This window comes from Colius striatus, chromosome 7 (assembly GCF_028858725.1).
Source record: "Colius striatus isolate bColStr4 chromosome 7, bColStr4.1.hap1, whole genome shotgun sequence".
Lineage (NCBI taxonomy): Eukaryota > Metazoa > Chordata > Aves > Coliiformes > Coliidae > Colius > Colius striatus.
Window position 1 is genome coordinate 29,177,672 of NC_084765.1, and position 20,318 is coordinate 29,197,989.

General features: G+C 42.2%; 1 protein-coding gene across 4 annotated transcripts in view; it reads left to right on the forward strand.

Annotated features, from left to right (window-relative positions):
• PSTPIP1 (proline-serine-threonine phosphatase interacting protein 1) overlaps positions 1-20,318 on the forward strand; it is a 59,059-nt gene that overhangs the window by 22,939 nt on the left and 15,802 nt on the right. For all 4 annotated transcript variants that reach the window (XM_061999637.1, XM_061999639.1, XM_061999641.1 and 1 more), the window contains 6 exons: positions 1,923-2,023; positions 4,680-4,754; positions 15,176-15,210; positions 16,292-16,398; positions 18,289-18,351; positions 19,426-19,524. In XM_061999637.1, the coding sequence (XP_061855621.1) occupies positions 1,923-2,023; positions 4,680-4,754; positions 15,176-15,210; positions 16,292-16,398; positions 18,289-18,351; positions 19,426-19,524 (480 nt within the window). The remainder of the gene's footprint in view (positions 1-1,922; positions 2,024-4,679; positions 4,755-15,175; positions 15,211-16,291; positions 16,399-18,288; positions 18,352-19,425; positions 19,525-20,318) is intronic.

Below are 20,318 nucleotides of genomic sequence, written 5' to 3' on the forward strand. Positions count from 1 at the left end.
GTCTGCAAATCTCCACAGCAGCCCTAGGGCCTGGGTGAGCAGCACTGAGGCTGCCATCAGCCACCACCATTCATCCCCAGAGCTCACCCTATTCCTCTCCAGTCCCAGCAACGAAGAAGCAAGGCCATGAGTTCAGGTATCCTGCAGTTGCTTGTCAGAGGATCCTCCCAAGTCCCAAAACTTAAAACAGCTGTCTTCCCAGTCAGGGTGGAAAGCAATAAATTAATGTGTTTATTAAATGATAATGGCTTAGGAGACAGTGGATAGATGTATAAACTGTGTTCAGTTCATATAAAAGCACTTGTATTGTACATGAACTGCTTGAGGGAAGGAACATATTCATTCTCTTTATGGTTACACAGTCCATGATTTTACCGTAATGCTGTAACATAAACATTCACCACTACATTTTCAATAACATTATCACTATGTACTGGTTAACTGAGCCTCTCAAAGTAAAAATGACTTGTTTTGATCCTGTTGTGAATCAGTGGGAGGACCAGGAGCAGAACACAGAAATCCTCTCCCAGTGCCACTCTCGGAACACATTGCAATTTTATTCCCTTCCTTGTCTGGGCTCCCAGCATTTCCTCATGAGCACTGACTTCATTGTGGCTCTGATTTACCATTGCTGCAGTGCAATCTGGAAGCTGGGGAAAAGATGAAAAAAAGATCAAGACTACTTGTTTTTCTTCTCATTATTTTTGTCTGAAATGCACACACAGAGGTGTGCTCATGAATCACCTGGACAGGGACTTGTGTGATGGGGAGGGATCCGCAGTCCTAATGCATGGGAGAGGAACACAGCCCTGAGTCACACAGTGCAGAGTCCTGGCAGGAGACAAGAGGCTTTGGGGCAGCAGACTCCACCCAGCTCCGTGACCGGTCTGGTGTGGCTGGCTGGAAATCACAGATCACCTTAGCTAGCTCCATTTGCCACAGACTGCAAAAATACCCAAAGGCACAATTGAATCCCATGTTTTGCACAGGAGACTGGGTAGTGAATGCAAAAGCAAGGGAAGCAGCACTCAATGGCCAGCGTCTAAGAAACAGAATCATTATAGTTGGAAAAGATCTTTAAACTCATTGAGTCCAATCACCAACCTCACATTGCTAGGCCTATCATTAAACTAAACCTCACCTCTGTGTCTCCTGCAGATCCAGCATCCACATTCCTAAGCTTTCCACATGCCTATATAATTTTCTTTGTTTAAAACATACCCGTTATGTCAAACACTGGAGACAGACTGATTCAAACAATGCGTTGTTACAGCAATCCCCAAGGAAGATGTAACAGCACATCAGAATCAAACGGTTGTCTAACAGCAAACTGTTGTGTCTCCCTGCTGCAGATCTTCCCACTGAAACACCTCATCACTGACCAGTGACGCAAGCGCTACCCACCCCATGAGTCAATATTCATATGAGCATAAGATTCCTTCAACTTATCCACTTGCACCTACAGCAGGTCACTGTCTTACTGAGAGTCCTGTAGCAATGACTTGACTTTTACCATTCTTCTTAGAAAATGTGTTAAGATGAGCTGTTTTCCAAAGAACTACTATACATCTCTGCTCTGCAAAGATCTCACGTCCAATGCTAAGTGTGACTTTCTCAAAAAGACAACTAGTGACTCTTTCCACATAGCAAAGTTTGTGATCCACTTCAGTCTTTCAGTATTAAAAACCAAGCTTGATTTAATAAAAACTTTTACAGTTTTTTACTGTAGAGAAACTTCATCCAGACCTGCATCCTTAGACCTGCATCCTTAGACCTGCCCCATCTGCCATTGCTCTGGGCAAAGCTAAAGGTCCATTTGGATTTTCCAGGTTAATTTTCTCCACATGACTGACAGTAGATATCTGGTAAACCTGCAAACTATGTGCACAAATCAGCTCAAATCTTTGTCTTTCTGTCTTCAGTGCAAAGAGTTCACCTTCCACACTGGCTATGAGGTGCTTGTACAACGGCTGTTGGATGGCAGGAAGATGTGCAAAGATGTGGAGGATTTGCTCAAGCAGAGGTAAGAAAATTGAAGTGAGAAAAGTGTGAACAGCCTCCATTTTCTCTTTCGTTTGGTATCTGGAAAGGAGTAGTAGGCTGTTTCTGAATATGATAGTAATACTAGTTTCCATAGGAAAGCCTGAGTGATTTGAATCCTAGCCCTTTGATGTGATTTGAGGAAAGGAGAAGGTTGAAAGAGTCAGAAATCCAGAGCTCCATTGAGACAGGTCATTATTGGCTCAGAATACCACGGTAGCAACATCCATCCACAGGCAGCATTAGCGAGTTTCCCCTTTTAGAGAGAGCAAATGACTTGCGTATTTCTCTTTCTCTTTTGAGTGTGCTGTTGCCACAGGCACAGTTTTGGTTTCCTGCAACTGTAAAAAATGGGCTGGTTGTCATATAAAGACAAAACTACATAAGGTGCTACCAAAGGCCTTCCCTAGATGCCTAAGACAGCCCACATAGCTGAGCGACTCTACCAGACTTTGGGTAACAGTGCTGTAGTTTATGTCTGTCCTTTGAATGCTTCTTGGGTGCTGCTCAACAGCAGTTGATGGTTTTGTGGGTGAGAAAATACATACTATGCAGCTGGCCTGAATACTCCTTTACCATTCATTTCTGTACTTCTGACTGAAAAGCATATCTGAAATTTGCTTCTGTTTTTAAGTGGCTGCGTTTCAACAGTTTCAACATGTAGCATGAGGCACAAAGATGCTCATGCATGAGCTATAGGAAAAATCACACAGTATAGATTCTCTGTTCTGCAGATAATCCTACAGCACTCAATCTCAGAGTGTTCTCCTTATGAATATTGCTCTGCCTTTCCCAGTCACAGCCTGCTTTTTCTTCCCATGCTGCCCCCACCTAACTTTCTGGTTTTAGGCTGTTTTTCTGAAGGCACCTGGACTTGTGAGCTGTCAAACTGAAAACTATTTCATGGACTGTGAAGAGTCTCCCATCAAAATCTGAAGCTATTTGAGCTGCGTTTCTTGACCACTCATGAAAGCATATTTTATCAACAATGTCCCACAGTCCTGAAGTCACATCTGTCTGCTGGTAGCTCAGCTTCAACTGTTTAAAATAACTCCTTTGTGACTCGTAACTTACAGAGATCAGAATTACATTGCAGGCTTCGGGAAAGCTCTGCACTGCAGCATGCACCCAATGCTGTCTACATACGCCTGTGTTTCTTTCCAAAATATGACAGAAGTTTTTTCAAACTGCAGGATAAGGTTCTTCCTGGTTTGTGGTGGAGAATCAAAGGACTTTCCCCAGAGAAAAAATACAGAGACATCTTGCAGAGATTCTGTGATTCCATGACCTTCTGCACACCCTCAAAGCATTTCAATAAGGGTGTATGTGTGCTTGTGTGTGCACATGCATGTTGAGGGAGGAGGAAAAGGAGAAAACATAGTGAGTAATGAGTTGCAGAAAGAAGATGCTATTTCCAGTTTATTCTGCAAGATGTTTGTTTTAGCTTGTCCTCATGCTATTCATGGGAATCACCTAGGAGGACATGAAAGCATGGAATGAATCTCTGTTCCTAGAGGCCTTATCATGGACTTCATGCCAAGTCCTTGAACTGTGTGGCAGTCCCCAGGACGAGCCTTCTGCAGGTCACAGAAGGTGGTTAAAAAACAGTGAAATTACACCAGAGCCACCAGTGCAGCTGGCTACAAAGCAAGGTGGTTTGTAGCCATCAGATACAGAGGAACAGTCGAAAGAGTGGTTCTCAGAGAACCCAATCAGCTACTGCAGTGCAAAACAGAAACTCCTTTTGAGACTTGGACTTATCCTAGAGAAAATTAACCCCCAACAATCCTCACAGCAGGCTATTTGTTTATTATTTATTATTGACCATTCAATAGTTTTTAGCAGCTATTCAAAGACTGAAAACTCATTTTCACCCCAATCTTGCACCCAAGAGAAGGGAAATAACATTTAGTACCAATACTTGTTTTTCTTAAACAGAGAATAGAAATTTCTTGCAGAGCAGGGGGAGGAGAAAACAGCAAAAAAATAATTGTATTTATTAACCATAGAAACAAAACTACTTTCCTGAGTCACTAGTTACAGTTCCCCATTAGGTGAGCAATTGCATCATATCGTCCCCTCCAGAAAACTGCCACAGCCTCACCTTACAGCTGGCACAGCTTCCTCCTCCTCTGCCTCTGCTGCAGCTGTTCAGGCAGCACCTCATATTTCTAATGGCTAGAAATTTTCCTGCCTCTCCCAGCTCCCATTTGTTCACAACCTGTCTCAAATGAATCCTTTGGAACCTACTCTTCACCCTTCTCCCAGACTTCATTTTGAAGTCGTCAGCTGTCATCTTTTAGGTTTCTTTTGCAAAAGAGGTTCTCTCTTCAGAGCATCTTTGCTACACTTCTGCACACCTCTTCTTCTAATTGAATCCAGCTTTTTGGGCTGGATTTTAAGTGCTTTTTTGTGCACTCCACAGTAATCAAAGCTATGGAACTTGGCTTCATTTCCCCTCATTTCTTCTAAAAATATCTCACCCCAAACATTTTCGTGGTAGCACTAGGACTCAGGAGACAGAGAAATTAAAGAAATTGTATTTCTCATGTTTTGTACCTTGGATGTAACTACAAGATCTGTGTAAATGTGATCCTGGTACTGCTAAGAGAAACTGAGTTTGAATTTTCTTTTAACAGAGCACAAGCAGAAGAGAGATATGGGAAAGAACTGATTCAAATCGCCCGAAAAGCAGGAGGACAAACAGAAATCAAGTAAGGAATTCATTTACTATTAGTGCAAACAAAAGCATTTTTTAAGCAATATCAGACTCCTATGTTTTACCAATGAATGGGGTCATCAGCTGCTCCCTGCAGTGTGTCACACAGCATTTCACAATGAACAGGAAAAACAGGGAAATACCATGGAGTCATTCAAAGCAGGATTCACAAAATCTATATTTGGGAATTACCAGTAGGCTTTTACTGATTTTTTTTTTCCATTTCAGGATTCACAACAATGTTTAATATTTGCTTCTAAAAGAAAACTAAGTGATGGGGAAAAAAGGGAAAGGAAAAAGCTGTGAAGTTTTTAGGATGGTGGCTTAGTGATTCTGGGAAGCTGGTGGGCATTGAGAGGTGGCAGAACAAACAGAAAATGTAAAAATACCAAATATGAGCTTCTGCATCAGGAAAACAGCTTAGCTTAGGAATACAAACTTTAAACCTCTTTGAAGGGACTTCATTTGAAACAAATCAATGATGCTACTGAAATACGCTAAAATGACACATTTTTCTCTGTCTCCTTTACTACTATCTTAAATCATGTATAAATTGCATTGAGAGGGGAAGATATATCTTGGCATGGAATTTAACTTAATAAACACTACTGCTGATAAACTGCTGCTTTCATTAATGGTAGCAGCAATAATGAGATATTTTGTCATAATTGTAACAAGTAATAATACAGTAATAAGATGGCAGAGGATGAAGATTTGGGGTCACAGAAGACAAGTCTGAAAGAGAAGACCTCAATCTAAACACAAACCAGCTCTATTGATCCCTGGGGCCTGCTACCCTCATCCATCCAATATCTCATTTCTTAATTACAGTCTCCTCTTGGTGTTGATTTATCATTTGCAGCATGAGCATAGTTTCCTGTTCATACTGTATGGGAAAACTTGACCTCAAACCCTTGCAACACCATGGCATGCAAGTGTTGCAAGGCATGCAAGTGCCAGGCAATCCCTCGTAGCACCTGTCATTGATTCAGTGGTGGCATGTCCTGGCTGCCAGCAAAACTGCTGCGTTAACGTAAGCACCTGGTGGCATGGAGACCACTGGTGCTTGCTCTAGAGAATGTGCAAGTCTCTCCTCCCCTAGTACTCCACCTCTCCCTTGCCACTGAGCAATGCAGTAAAGAATAGCAAGGTTCCTAGCGAAGGCTCCTAGATGGCTTCTACCTTCCTACTGTCTCAATTCACAGAGCTCATCAGAGGAAAGGAAGGAGAAGACAAAATATTTTAAAATCAAAATAACAGATGAAGGACGGATGGCTTCTTCCCAAACCAAAGGCTAAAATCAGCATTCCAGAATTAACAAAAGACTCCTCCTAAATTTCTGTACTGGCAATGCAGGACAGGCAGAGCAAACGTGTTCCAAAACAGACAGCTTTGGCTGCCCGTCTCTGCCTCGGCAGATAATTCATGAGTCTAACTTTTCCTAAGAGATTACAGGAGCTTGATTTAGAGGCAGAGTCAAGTCCCAGAGTCGGGATATGAGTACAAGTTCCCCTTGAGTTGGGGGAAGTTTGGACTTGGGCCCAGCTCCACTTTGATCCAGCAATTTTATAGCTTGACATAGAGAGAAGGCTGAATATACCAACAAAGCACGCTGCAGAACTGATTTACTGTGTTTCCGTAAACCCATGCTTGGTCTGGGGAGCGACCAGCTTTGTGCTGATATTTTTATCAGAGCAAATGTCTCACTATATCTCTTCCAAAGGAGAGAAAAGACACTCTACTTCCTGTCATTCAGCATCCTTTTGTTGTTTAAGGAGTTACACAGATAGGTAGCGAAGGGCATTTATCCAGAGTGAAAACTTTAACATCAGAGAAAACCAGGATCTGTTTAGGGCCAGAACAACTCTTGAAATGAAACGTTTGATTTTAATGCCTTAAAAATTTTGACATAGTGTAAGGTTTCTGTTTGTTTATGTGACATTGAGCGTGGACAGAAGTTCTACTCCCAAAGTCAGTCCTTCAAGTGAGACCAGAGAAAAGGAACCTACGTACTACCTGTAATAAGAAAAGTTTAAAAGGACCATGCTACAACTATCCCCATGCATTAATCCAAGTGCTTTCTCTTTATAGGACCCCCTATTGCTGCCCAGCACATCAACTCTTAACTGTATTACAAGTACTTGACAGGCTGAACAGGGCTGTACACATCTTTAAAGACAGTGTTTCTCAAATAAAGCATAATGAAGGTGTTGTGTGGGTATTTGTACCTAAAACTTGTATTTGACAATCACCAAGAGTAAAAATAGCTTGCAGGGGTTTTTTTCAGAACATTTTACAGAACTTCCTGTGCCATGCTATGTATTGCAAAGGAGGAGAAATTACTAATTTCAGGTCATTCATTTTCTTGCTAATGCAAAATTACGATCCTCTACTCTTAGATTTAGTTACCTGTTAAACATCTTGGAAACTAAAGCTTTCTGTTACTTTCTCCTGGGAAATTACTTCTTGTGTCTTTTTGTTATTTGAAACTCCTAAATCTTAAGGTAAAAGAAAGCACTTTCCCACTTAAGTGCAGAAGTGCCATTTTCTCTGTTGATTTTTATGCCACCTGACCACATTTGTGTGTTAGATCACACATGCATGACAAAGGTAGATGAGCTTCCTCACAGCAGGGTTCCTCAATGCATGCCTGCATTGGTGGGCTGCAGTCCCACTGCCTGTTCTGATTCTCACAAACGCACTCAGATCCATAATGACACCAAAACTGTGAAAAGGGCTGACTGCTTCTCACAGTTGTCTGCCTGCACACTCACAGAACCAGGCTATTATCTGGGAATACCGGTAGCCAGGGAGTGGAAGCACTTGGAGGAGAACAGGTATTGGAAAGAAGTATGAGATAATATCAGTTGCAGATGTACTTCCTGAGTGGGTCAGACCTAGGAGAGGGCAGGTTAGCTCTTGAGGAGTGGGCAAAGCGCAAGGATCACAGCAGTCAGGGTGGAAGGATGGATGCTGCACAGGAAGGGAGCTCTGGAGCTCACCTATCACAAGTCACGTTCAAGTAGACTTTTAAATGTCTTCATTCCTACTTTATACCAATTTTAAAGCCCTACCTTTAAAAAACTCTACCTTTTTTATCACGAAAAGATAATTTGTGAATCACAATTTTATAGCTTCTCATCATTAAAGAAATTGTGAAGAAGGTGATTACAAAACTACAGCCGTGTGTTCTGGGCAAACGCCAGGATACACCAACATCCAGTGAGTGAGAGAAAACTGTGTCACAAAGTGTAAACTAAGGTATAGCTTTGCACTCTCCTTATTTTGTGTTGCACACATGGGAGAAGATGCACAGAAACTGGAGATTTTTGCCTGAGTTACAGAGAGCTCTCTGAGATCAAGATTGCCAGTTTTTGCTGGCAGCGCACACTGTAATGATGGCTTGACATGCTACAGATGATTCTCAGCAGAGCTCATGCCTTTAAGAGAAAACACCTTTCAGGCTGCAAGGTGACAAGGAATTTCCATGCAATAGCTTTGGGCAACTCTTCAGCAGAAAAGCATGAAAACAAAATGTACTAGAGCGGCCAGTTTGCAGATACATCCTCAGCTTCAGCTGAAATAAAGCCTCTGGGAACTCAATTCTTCTGTAAAACAACTGCTGTAAACATGCACTAGCTGGTTAAATTCTGCCTAGTCTGACAACAGCTATTTTTGTCTTTTGCTCTGCTTGTCTCTTCTCATGTATATGATTTCCTACTTTTTTCTTCCCTCTTTTCCACTACCATCTCCTTCAAACCTAGGGAAAAGGTAGTTCCTTCAAGCCCATGTCTGCTCTGCCCTTCTCTGCAATGCCTGAAATATTCTATTTCAGTGAGCGTGAGGTGAGGGCATCTGTAACGAAATGCCAAGTGCTGCTTACTGTGTACAAATATAGTGCACCTGTCACTTAATATCCAGAATCCTCTGTATTATTCACACAAAACAAGCATTTTTGAACTGAAGCTAAAAGTCATTTTGGAAGGTCACATCCTTCCATGGTTAGTTATTCCCCACTCAGATGTTCTGAACCCGCACAGAATCGATACTTGTGCTTGCATTCAGGACTCTGTGAAAATGGACCAAGTCCATGCTCTGAAAGACCTAAGCCTCTGCTCAGTTCTAGTTAAATCCAATTGAGATAAGCTCTCTGGTGATGAGAATAGGCATTTCTGAGCAGTGCTGCTGTCTTTCCAAGAGACATGAGGAAAATTTGATTTATGTTAAAAGTATACAATTATTTTGATTGTTTTATCCTTTAATTCGAATGTCACAGATCATTCTGTAGTCACAAGGGGTCTACTTTGTAGCCTATGGGCACAGGTTTACAGGAAAGAGAGAGTACAAGGAAATGCCATCCTGTTTGCTCCCCTGCCCCAGCAAAGTCTGGGGTGATGGGTATGTGCTCCCAGTAACCAGCCCTGGGAGTGATGACACAGCCCTCTTCCCATTCAGTTTGGCACTGTTTACACTTCTGATATGTATCTGAAAATATTCAAGCACCAGAAGAAAAGCACTTACACAAACACACCACAGCACTAGAGGAACCCTCCACATTTGTTTCCACTTTCAGGGAAGATATGGTACACCCAACCTGACACTAACCCCAGCCTTGCTACACAGTGCAGCCTCCCATAATAGCTGCTGTGGCTACTCATGCTAGCTAGTGCCTTGCTACTGCAAATTTATAGACACACAGAAACTTGACTCACCTGGTCAGAGAAAAGGTGCCGTTCATGACTTTTCTCTACCACAAGTGGCTTTGACATCATGCCAAAGCTGGGACTTGTACACAGATCTTTCCAGATGAAGAGTGGTTTTGCCTTTCTGGTTTATAGTTTCTCTGAGAACAAGAAGAAAACATTTTGGCAAAATCAGTTCTTTGATGTTTTCACCAAATCCCCACTGAGCAAAGCTAGACATGGTTCTTATGTGAAATACTCTGCTATGTGCCTGGCCTAGGATTTGGTAGTGACATTGTTACCTCTTTGCCAAAATAGCACACCACCTCCCCCTTCTTTTCTTTTTGCAATGCAGACAGAGGCTGAGACAATTTATTTGAGACCAGATTCTTCTGAACCTGTTTCCCCACACTTTGCTGCCACCACTGGGCTTCACAGAAAAAAATGCTGGGAAATCCATGGCCTCAGGGGAGACCAGCATTGAGTTGGTTTCATAACCATGTTATCAAGATCTAAGTTACTGGAGATGGAGGTATACAGGACTGCTGGAAAATGGTCTGTAGAATTCATCTGGTAGAGACTTACTTCAAAATTACATTAATAACAGAACATTGTAGATCATATTGATGTTAAAATGGAAACCTACCAGAAAGGAAGATGAGGTTTCACACTTTTATTCACCAAACAAAGGTAGAAAAGAAAGAAAGTTTTAAAAGAGTTGTGGTTTTCCTGTTAGAAGAGACTGTCTTACCTTCCTGTGCACAAGATGTAAAGGCACTTCTGAGTTACTCAGTTAAAGCAGTCACACACAAAACCTTAAGGGTTGGAAGGGACCTCAAAGATCATCTAGTCCAATCCCCCCGCCAGAGCAGTGCTGTAGGGGTGCAAGCAATATTCAAAGACGTAGAGAAGCTAGGTAATGCACATGCAGAGATGTACACAGACAACATAGTACAACCAACAGAGTTGACCCAAAGCCACCTTTGTTTTGCTAGCTACCTCCTTATATGCTGCTTCTGCCCATGTGATCACCCAGGGCCCAATTGATTAACTCACAGCACCTGTTTCTGATAATTGGCAGTAGCTTGCCAGCTGCATTAACTTGTCCCTTCCATCTTTATTCAAGCTGGCTAGTCCAAGCCACATTTGTGCCTACAATTCCCCCCTTTTTTCTTTTTTGGACCAGCCAGCCTTCAGCAACACATTTCAAAATCAAAGGTACCTGAAGAAACCAGAAATATTTTTACCCATGCCCATGAGTTTACAACAAAAGGTCAATAACAGCTACATCACTGAACAATATAATACAAACATCCATAAACTCAAAATAAACATAATCTGATATATGTTGCTAGGAGGGACACATACTGGCAGGAAGGGATGAATTCTCTTTATCTTTATTCAGGCTGGCTGGTCCAAGCCACATTTGTGCCTACAGAGCAGGACCACCTAGAATACGTCACACAGGAACTCATCCAGATGGGTTTTGAATGTCTCCAGAGAAGGAGACTCCACAGCCCATCTGGGCAGCCTGTTCCAGTGCTCTGTCACCCTCACAGTGAAGAAATTCTTCCTTGTATTTCTTTGGAACCTCTTATGTTCCAGCTTATACTCATTGCCCCTTGTCCTATCTTTGGACATCACTGAGAAGAGCCTGGCTCCATCCTCCTGAAACCCACCCTTTACATATTTGTAAACATTAATGAGGTCACCCCTCAGTCTCTTCTTCTCCAAGCTAAAGAGCCCCAGCTCCCTCAGCCTTTCATCATAAGGGAGATGCTCCACTCCTCTAATCATCTTGGTGGCTCTATGCTGAACTCTGTAAAGGCAAAGTACTGCAGAAAAGAGCAACAGTGAGTGTATCTGTGACCTAAGCACTGCCATTGACAAAAGCCTACTAATTACATCTCTGGTGCCTCAAAATTCAGCTTTTGATGGCTGTGAGGCAGAAGGTACCAGAGCTTATCTACAGTACAAGTTCACTTTGAAGTGCTGTTGTGTCACGCTGTTCCAATCCCCTTCCCAAATAAACTGTAAGATAATTTAGCACAGTGCATGAGTAAAATGAAACTATGATCAGATGCAGTGGTTCTCCACTACTCCTCACACCTGTACTGCGATGGTGGAAGAGTGCCAAACAAGGTATCTCTGCTCAAATACAGGATGCATTTTCTGCCTGGTAAGCAGGGGACAGGTTCTGCTGGGAGAAAAAAATCAAACCAAGCGTTCTGTAAATGCTTATCCCGTTAGATGAGAGCCATAGGGATTGGTGGTCAGTGCCCTAGAGAGACAGAGTTGCACTTGCAGCTTTGGTGTGCTGAGTACATTTGGATAAATTCAGTTTGGAAAGTATTTTGCAATCTACAGCGCAAGGATGCTAAACAGTGGGTGAGCTTTATTGTAATGAGCTTCTCCGCTTGGTTCCCCTGATTCTCTAAAAGCTCTGCTATTCTTCTCCCTCTTCACTTGAAAAAACAATCACTGAAACGTGCATATTTTACAAGAGTAGCTCAATTCCGCTGTACTCGAGTAGCAGGAGACTACAGCAAATGAAGGTAGCAGCCAGCGTCGGTATCCCAGCAGACGATAACAATATTTTAGCCGCTAGATGGCAAAAATCACCAGAAGTTGCTGCAGAATGGCTGTTGCACAGGCTGTATCTGTTCCCTGCTATTCCAGATTCAGAAGCAATCCTGTTTCCACTAGAAATTAATTTTGACAAATCCAATCTTTAAATGTCCGAGGGGGAGTCGTTGAACAAACATGCACAGTAAATTTGTGTCCAGTCTTGTTTTCAATGAGACATCTGCAGGAGGTTCCACGTAGGGATGCCCGAAGCGGGGGCTGGTGCCCTCTCATTAGCTGGAGTGGTTTCATAGTCTTCCAGAATTTACATGGAAATGCCACAAATGAGTAATTAAAAAAAAGAATCAAAGGAGAAGAGGCAAATCACAAATTTTCAGTTTTGCCTGAATTATTTTCAACCCCAAGTTTTCTAATTTGGCCACAGAACAAACAAACAAAATCAATGCCTACCACAATGCTAAGCAGCGTCATATACAGAGAGGATAAAACGCTCTTTGAAGCACCCATGAGAGCGAGACATCCTCACTCTTTATCTTTCAAAATAAAGCCTTTATCAATCCTTTTAGAAAGTCAAATTCACCCAGAAGAAATAGGTAATAGGTACTGCACATACAAAACAGCACAGATAAAACTAAAGCTCACTTTTATGTTGCCTACATGAGTTGCTTCCATTAAACCCTCCAAAAGCACTGAAATGCTATATTTTACTGTTATAATCAGGCCATCTAGCAGCAATGAGGAGCTAATCTATAGCATTGCTGCTGCAGCCAGCATATCCCTGCAGCCCAGAAGTCATAAAGGAATACCTGATGGATCCATGGGTCTGAATTTGATTTATTTATTCTCTTCCACACATAACTTCACACAATGACATATTTGCTATTCCCTTAAGCCCCATAAGAATGAAGCATCTGACTCACTGATTTTAGAAAATTGTTATAAAAATAAGGAAGGAAAAGGCTTAAATCTATTTCAGTTTACTTATAGACCGTGGCCTTGGCCCAATCAGTAGCTAGGGAATTGGCTGGACAAGTCTTTCATGCAAGAAGCAAAAGGCCAAATCTTTCTGAAAAGGCCATTAGAGATCATGTGGGGGGCAAACTGGTCTCTCTCCAGGTTATAGTGAGATGAATTATTATACCAGAAGGCACATTCATCCTTACAGAGAGGAGGAATTTTGCCAGTCTTTGCATAACCTGAATCACCAACAGCAAAGGAAAAAAAAAAATCCCTGTGAACACTAGATGAACACAATGTGTAAACAGCATGTGCAGTCTGCAACTGTCCTCTCTTCTGAAAATTCCACTGTTTACCTATTTCAGGCATGAAGTTGATAGCACATCCCCACCTCCTGTTGGAAAATCTACATTAAAAAAGCAAATTTTATTGCTTGTATATGTTTATTTTCTCAAAACCATCCATTAGAGCTTTTAGATGAGAAAAAGATGTTGCTGCTGTTGATACTCAACTTGTCTTTTAATTTCATTTTCAGTTAAGTTAGTTGGAAAGGATGGTTTTATTTTCTTTGTGTTGTGAAAATTTAGTTTCTGTCAAAATTTCCCACCAGACTAATTTTTTTGCCAACTGAACCTTCAAAATGTTTAAGTATTATTAAGACAATACTGAAAAATACTCAGTCTAGCGTGCCTTCCCTAACTTATCTGAGGAGATTCACCACAACCAAGCTAGTTGAAAACTTAATGAATCATCAGCTCAATACTCATCTTTTGTGGCTGGAAGACTTTTCCCTACATTTCAACAAGTCTAGATTTGGAAGTGGATTGCAGGGACAGGCCCAGCCTTTCCCCTCGCCTGTGCATTTTTCTTATGTCTGTCAAGGCAGCCTTGCTACTGGGAGAGCAGGCTTTGATTAGCAAACAGATGTCCAGCCTAAATTAACACAGGGCAATTAGGATCCTTCATGTGTCTCTTAAGACTCCTGCAATGGCCCAAGAGATACAGGATTTCCCTACCCATCTGCAGTCACACATGGCTGGCAAGTCATACGTGTCGTCTTCTGGGCTTTCTTAGCAGCCAGGCTTCAGCCAGAGAGACTTTGGGGTCTTCATTAACAGGCTTTTTCCTCGGCTCCCACCCCAGCTAGACCAGCGCTCCACAGAAATCCCAAAATTGTTTCCTTCAGGGAGCAATGCACACTGGGTTTTGAAGAGATGATTTCTAAACCTGAAACAGCTCCAAATCACACCACAGCCCTGGCTTTGTGCGTACAAATGCCCTGCTGGCCTGCAAGCCTGGAGCTACAGGAAATTATTAACCTGAAAATACCTTTTACAGATTCTGCTCTTTCCTCTCTCATCACTTCTATGCTGCCATCTCTGCTGCCTTCTTAAAACGGATGCTGGCTTGCTAAAAAACAGGACATCAGGCAATCTATCATTACCTTTTCATGCGCTTCTGAAACTTTATGTTGTAGGACCAACTTAGTTATGTGAGTCTTCCTAGTTATATGAGACTTCCCTTTTTGCTCATTTCTGTGCTGTACTTGACAGCCCAGCACCGAGGCTCGGTTTCACAGCATGGTTTATTCATGCCGTTCTTCTGGGAAGCTGAAACCCCCTGGGAGTATCAGAGTTTCAGAGCCTCCATAGGCTCTGTGCAGCATTTGTGTCTTTTAAAGCAGAGTGAGCTGTGCCACACGGGGGTGCTCAGAAAGCGTAGTACGGAGGATGCTGCATAGCAGAGCTGCTCTAGCTTCAAGGGTGACAGGAGGGAAAAATTGCTGGTGCTGCATTGGACACAGAGGGTGGAGCTGGTTTTGCTCTACCCTGCAGACTGGTGCTCTGAAGCCCGATTCCCCTTGACTGTCTTTATTTCACTCAGTTGACATCCATTGGCAAGGCTCAAGAATAGAGAAACGTCTGTTAACATTCACAGTCACAAACACAGTGGGATTAAAATAGAGGGGGCACATAAGGAGTACTGCAATTCCTTGCTTCATGGAGCATTTTATTGCTTTTCCTGATGGTAACAGATTGATACTATTGTGCTTGTTAGCATGGTCAACTTTTATTATAAGAGTTTTATCTCTATGTGGATCTTTGAGATTCTGAGGGAAAGTTTTTTCTCTAGATTCACAATCCATCCTTAGAAGCTTTACTAATAAAGTGCACTTGTTTCTGTCTGACAGCACACTGAAGGCAGCGTTTGAGAGGCTCAAGCAACGTAAGTATTTACATTTTCCTTTCTGACCTGGGTAAGACAGGCAGGCAATATATTCATCCCCTCTTGGGTCTTCCATCCTCTTCCCAACTTTTCTGTCCCAAAGTGTAGTGTGGAGAGTGGAGGGAAAGGACACTCACTGGGACTCAGGCACTCAATCCTCTCTCTGGTGGCAAAGAAAATGGCTTGTTCCTCCAGTTCATTTTAACGGGATCAAGTCACAAAATATCAGCTCTATTCCTTCTTCTGCAAACCACTGGCATTGAACCAGCATGCTTTCAAAATGTGCCCAAGGCTGAACGAAAACCTTTCAGACACAGAAAATGCAACACCATCATATCCATTAGGATAGTGTACCTGGCTACTGGCACCTGCTGTTGAGATAAAAAAACCCTTTTCAAGAGCAGCTGGTGAATTAAGGTATTTTTAGAGCATGAGTAGGGGAGCTCAACATTTCTGGAAAAAGAGGGGTTCCATTTCAGAGGCACCAAAGCTGACAAATGCAGAGAAGTTACCAAGCACTTCAAACAGCATTAGTCAGGTGCTGACCTGACTTCACTGACCTTTGGAAATTCTCAGCTTGCAACCTCGTCTAATGACATTAGTCCAAAGCTGGATGCAACTGGCAAGCAGCTCTCAAGAGCAATGGCAATCTGGCAGCAGTGGAGAGAAAGCAGACACAGAGGGTGATGATGGAGGTCAGAGCTCCTGTCCTCCCTCTGCACCACAGCATCTGCCCACTAGCCCCAGAAGGAATGGGGGTGTCTGGGGTAAATGGGGCTGTGAAGAAATGCAGCCTGATCTGCACTTGTTGAGACTGCTCTGAGCAGGTGCTCTGGTTCTGCAGTAAGGAGTCTTGTCCGTGCATTTTGCTGGCAGCAAGAGGACCTGTAATAGGTCTTCTTGAGGCTGTGTGAGCCCTCAGCAATGGCAGTACATGCATAAACATAAGGAGGCCATTTTAAGGCTGCCTTGTTCATGACAAGTCACACAGCAGCCACATCCCAGAAACATCTCCTGCAAATTGTGGCTACATATTTAAAGACTTCTCTACTGACTGTATTTGAATTCTGATTTGCTTTAGAAATGGAAAGTGTTGGAAATTCTCACATCCAGCTGGCAGTAATGCTGAAAGATGAACTGAAAGGAATAGAGGAGTTCCGAGAAAGACAAAAGGAGCAAAGGAAAAAGGTGAGGAACTAGACAAATGGTGAAACAGATTGGGTCAATGGTCCATGCTGATGACTTGTCTCTAGCCATAGGCTGTGAATACCACAAAAGATGATAAAACATGCCCAGTGTGTCCTGTTCACCCCATATACTAGACTGTGGAAGAAAATCTCTTTCTAATCCCAGCTGGAAATAAAGTAGTGCTCTGAAGTCGGGAAACAGAGGCTTTAGTCACTTTTACTCTCCGCGGTGCAACTGCAGATACTATTATTATCCCTGTAAGAACTTAATCCTTCCTTTTCTCTTTTTTATACCCTTGCTAATTGGGTTTCTTTAGTATGATCCTGCATAATCTCCAACATGCACTAAAATAAAGAGGTAACTCATACATTTAAAGTCATAAATGCAAATGAATATCACGCTGAATGCAACACCTATACACACTGAATTATAAATGTGTACAATAAATAGCATCTCATTGATCATGTGTAATAAAAATTTGGGCATAGTTAAGGCCATTTCATCTCCTTTGAACTTATCAAGCTCCAAGTCCCTTGATAAAGTAGCTCTCAATAGAGACAACAGTGGACACTTTTACATTTCAGCTTCAAGGGGTTAAGACAAAGACAGGACAACCACATAACACTGACAGCCCTGAATGATGAAGGAATAAAATAAAATACCCAGTTATTTGCTAATTTTAAACAAATGAAAATACTTATTACCAGTATCCAATGCCACACAAATCTTGTGCCTATAATCCTAACACACAGGAACTTGGAATAGCAAAGAACTCTGAATATGAAAGTGGGTAAACCCAGTGCTACTACTGAGATTTGAGGTCCACAGCAACCTGATGAAGCAAATAAGGCATATAAAGGCAGACTGCATGCACCTAGATCATCAGCATTTGTATCTTCCCCAACCACTTTGCCACGTGTATTTGCAAAAGGAGAGGCCGACTCTCCTGCAGAAAACAAAAAGCCAATAACTCAACTAGAGGCAGTTCGAGGGGCCTGAGAAAAAAAGAGGGAAACTACTTTGGAGTCTTAGACAGGCTTTTCTTCTCTGTCCAACAGGCAGCTGTGAGGAAGTCGGCATTAGATACGCTAGATGGTGTCAGCATTTTTGGTAACTTCCCAAAATGCTGTGGTCTGTGTTTCACTGTAGCTGCCTTCAGGACTGTGCTATTTATCCCTGTGTGAAGCAAACCTCTAGGTAGCCCCTGAGAGAGTTTTACCTGAGAGTTTTACCTTTAATATATAAATATTTAAGGAGCAAAAGTCCCACTGAAGAAAACCATAACCTACAAAGTAGGAGCATGTCTCACTGTCACACAAGGCTGGGCACATCACAACTAAAGACATAAAAGAGAATTCAGTGCTGTCCTTCCAACACTGACCAGATAATGGTACAGAAATCAAATTGCATTCAGCATAAATTCACCAGGACTATAAATTACACAGGAATAGTTTGTGTTTAAAACGGACAACTGGCATTGCTCACATGAGGGAGAGAGTGGTTTGATCTGCAAAGATGTGGGATGAAGCTCTTGCACCAGCAAAGGAGCTCTGCTGGCAGAGCTGATGGGCACTGTGATTGGGTGTTAGGCTATTTAATCTCCAGCAGGAGAAAAAAAAACCAAAAAGAGAGAGGAAGTAAATGAAGCTCTTCATCCTCACTGCTATTAATTGAAACCACTGAAGCAGAATTCTCTTGGATTATTTTTTACCTGGCACTTTGATGCTCTCTATATCAATGAGTAACCTATCATTTATAAAAGCAGAGTGAAGTCATTTTCCCCACAGGCACGTGGCTTATAGAAAGGCCCTGACAAAGGCTTTCCTTATCTTGCCACTAAAAAGGGGAGGATAAAGCCAAGAAATGCTTACTTCTGTGTCTTCCTTACAGTATGAGTCTGCAATGGAACGCATGCAAAAGAGCAAATTGTCCCATTATAAGAAAACAATGGAGGTAAGCAAGCAGGTTTTGTGCAGGCTTCTTGATGAAAACTGGCTTCAGTTTGAGACAGTCAAAATCTATATTGCATATACCTGTATTTAAAGAAAGGTCAAGAATGTGTGAGTGTGCAAGAGTGTATGTGTGTGTGTGTGAGAAAGAGAGGATGTGATTCCTACTACAAGGAGGAAACTAATCTTCCCTGTTGCACCCACTGGAGTCTCCAAAACAAACACTCAGAGAGTTAACATGGAGTGAACAATGCCCCAGGTTGAACAGGATTTCATTCTTTCCAGGCAAGGATACTTACAGAAGCAAATGTAAATACAATTTTTTAAATGGTGAGGGAATCTTGTAAACAGGAGGAAACCTCTCCAACTGGAAACCTTGCAGGTACAGGAACTACAGGCAGCTGGTTTTCGTTTCCAGTGGGTAACTGCCTCTAAGGAAAATAACTGCAGACCTGTCGGTGCTACAGCTGGAACTGTACTAGCAATTTTTATTTAAATGTGCTTGCTCTGAGTGAATCTCTAAGACAGGGAGGTCTTTTGGTGCAAATAAGGATTTATATTGCTTCTGAGGACTACTCCAAGACTGTTACCTATGGGGTGTTGGCTCTGTCTCACGGCTTGGAGCAAGCGGCAAGGTAACACATTGGCTTCAGCCACCTGAAGCTCCAAGTAGATGGAACACTGTAGAAGTGACAACCCATCCCCACTGGCACTCTGGGAATGGAGGCTCCTAATTTTGTCTCTACAGTGCGCCTCAGCCAGAGGTCTGATGCACGGATGGTGCAACAGCTGCCTGCATATTCATGACCACCCATGCAGGAGCTGACTGCAATTGTACGAAACAATTTCAGAGCTGCAAGAAAAGGATCCAGTTCATGCTGCCAGCCCCTACCTCAATTTTTCAGTTCTGTTTTTTATCTCCTTATACTCCTATTGGGAATTTCTTCTGTTTCCCAAACTTGGGCACTGATCTGCTCCCCTAGACTGAAAACCAAAAAATTCCTAGAATATCACACTGGAGATAACTCAGCCTTGTTCCCTAACCCAAATCCTCACATTTGATTTCGTTTCAATACAGTCCAAGAAGACCTATGAACAGAAGTGCAAGGAGGCGGATGAGGCCGAGCAGTCCTTTGAACGGACAAGTGCTTTGGGCAACCAAAAGCAAACGGAAAAGGTACCTTAGATGACAGTGCTACTTAGACAGAAAGCTGTGTGTCTTTTCCTTTTTCAAGGAGGTACAAGAGAATACAGTTCAATAACCCATTCTGTGGGATGTCAGGAGCTGCTTTCCCTTCTAATTAACACCTTACAATCAAAATTAAAGCGAAGCACCTTCCCAAGGAAGTCTTCCTGCACAAGTTCCTTTGGAAACACTGATCTGTGATAGGCCAAGGGTTTTTAAAAAGCCTCAGAAGGGACTAAGTTATCCCCAGCTATGATCTAATTTTCTATGAATTCTGAAGGGAAAAAGAATGAGATTTTTCTCAGAAATTATTCATAAAAAAAGAAATGAGTCAGAAGTATGTCATGCAGTTAGTTTTGCCTTTTGGTCGCTTACATTTAGTAGGCATAGTATCTTACATTAAAATGCATATTTTTCCTCAACATTTTTCTCCTTATGGTTAGTTTAGTTTCAACTAAATTTACAAACTCAAAAATAAATCACTGGAAATTAAGGCACTGCAGTCCTTCATTGCATCGTCTTGATACTTGTAGCTGACAATTCACTAACTTTTAATGGGAACATTTTACAGCGGAACAGATGGAGAAAACAAAATAAATGAACTCCCTTTGGCTCGATAAAAATCAGTGCAGTGTAAGCAAAAAGGATCAAAAATCATCTCAAGGAACAGTGGGATTGAGACTCTAAAAATGGCATCAGAACCTTACATTTTATTTCCAGCATTTGCTCATCTTTGATGAACAAAACCCTCCAGCTTAGATGTAAAGAGGGGATGAAATCCTGGC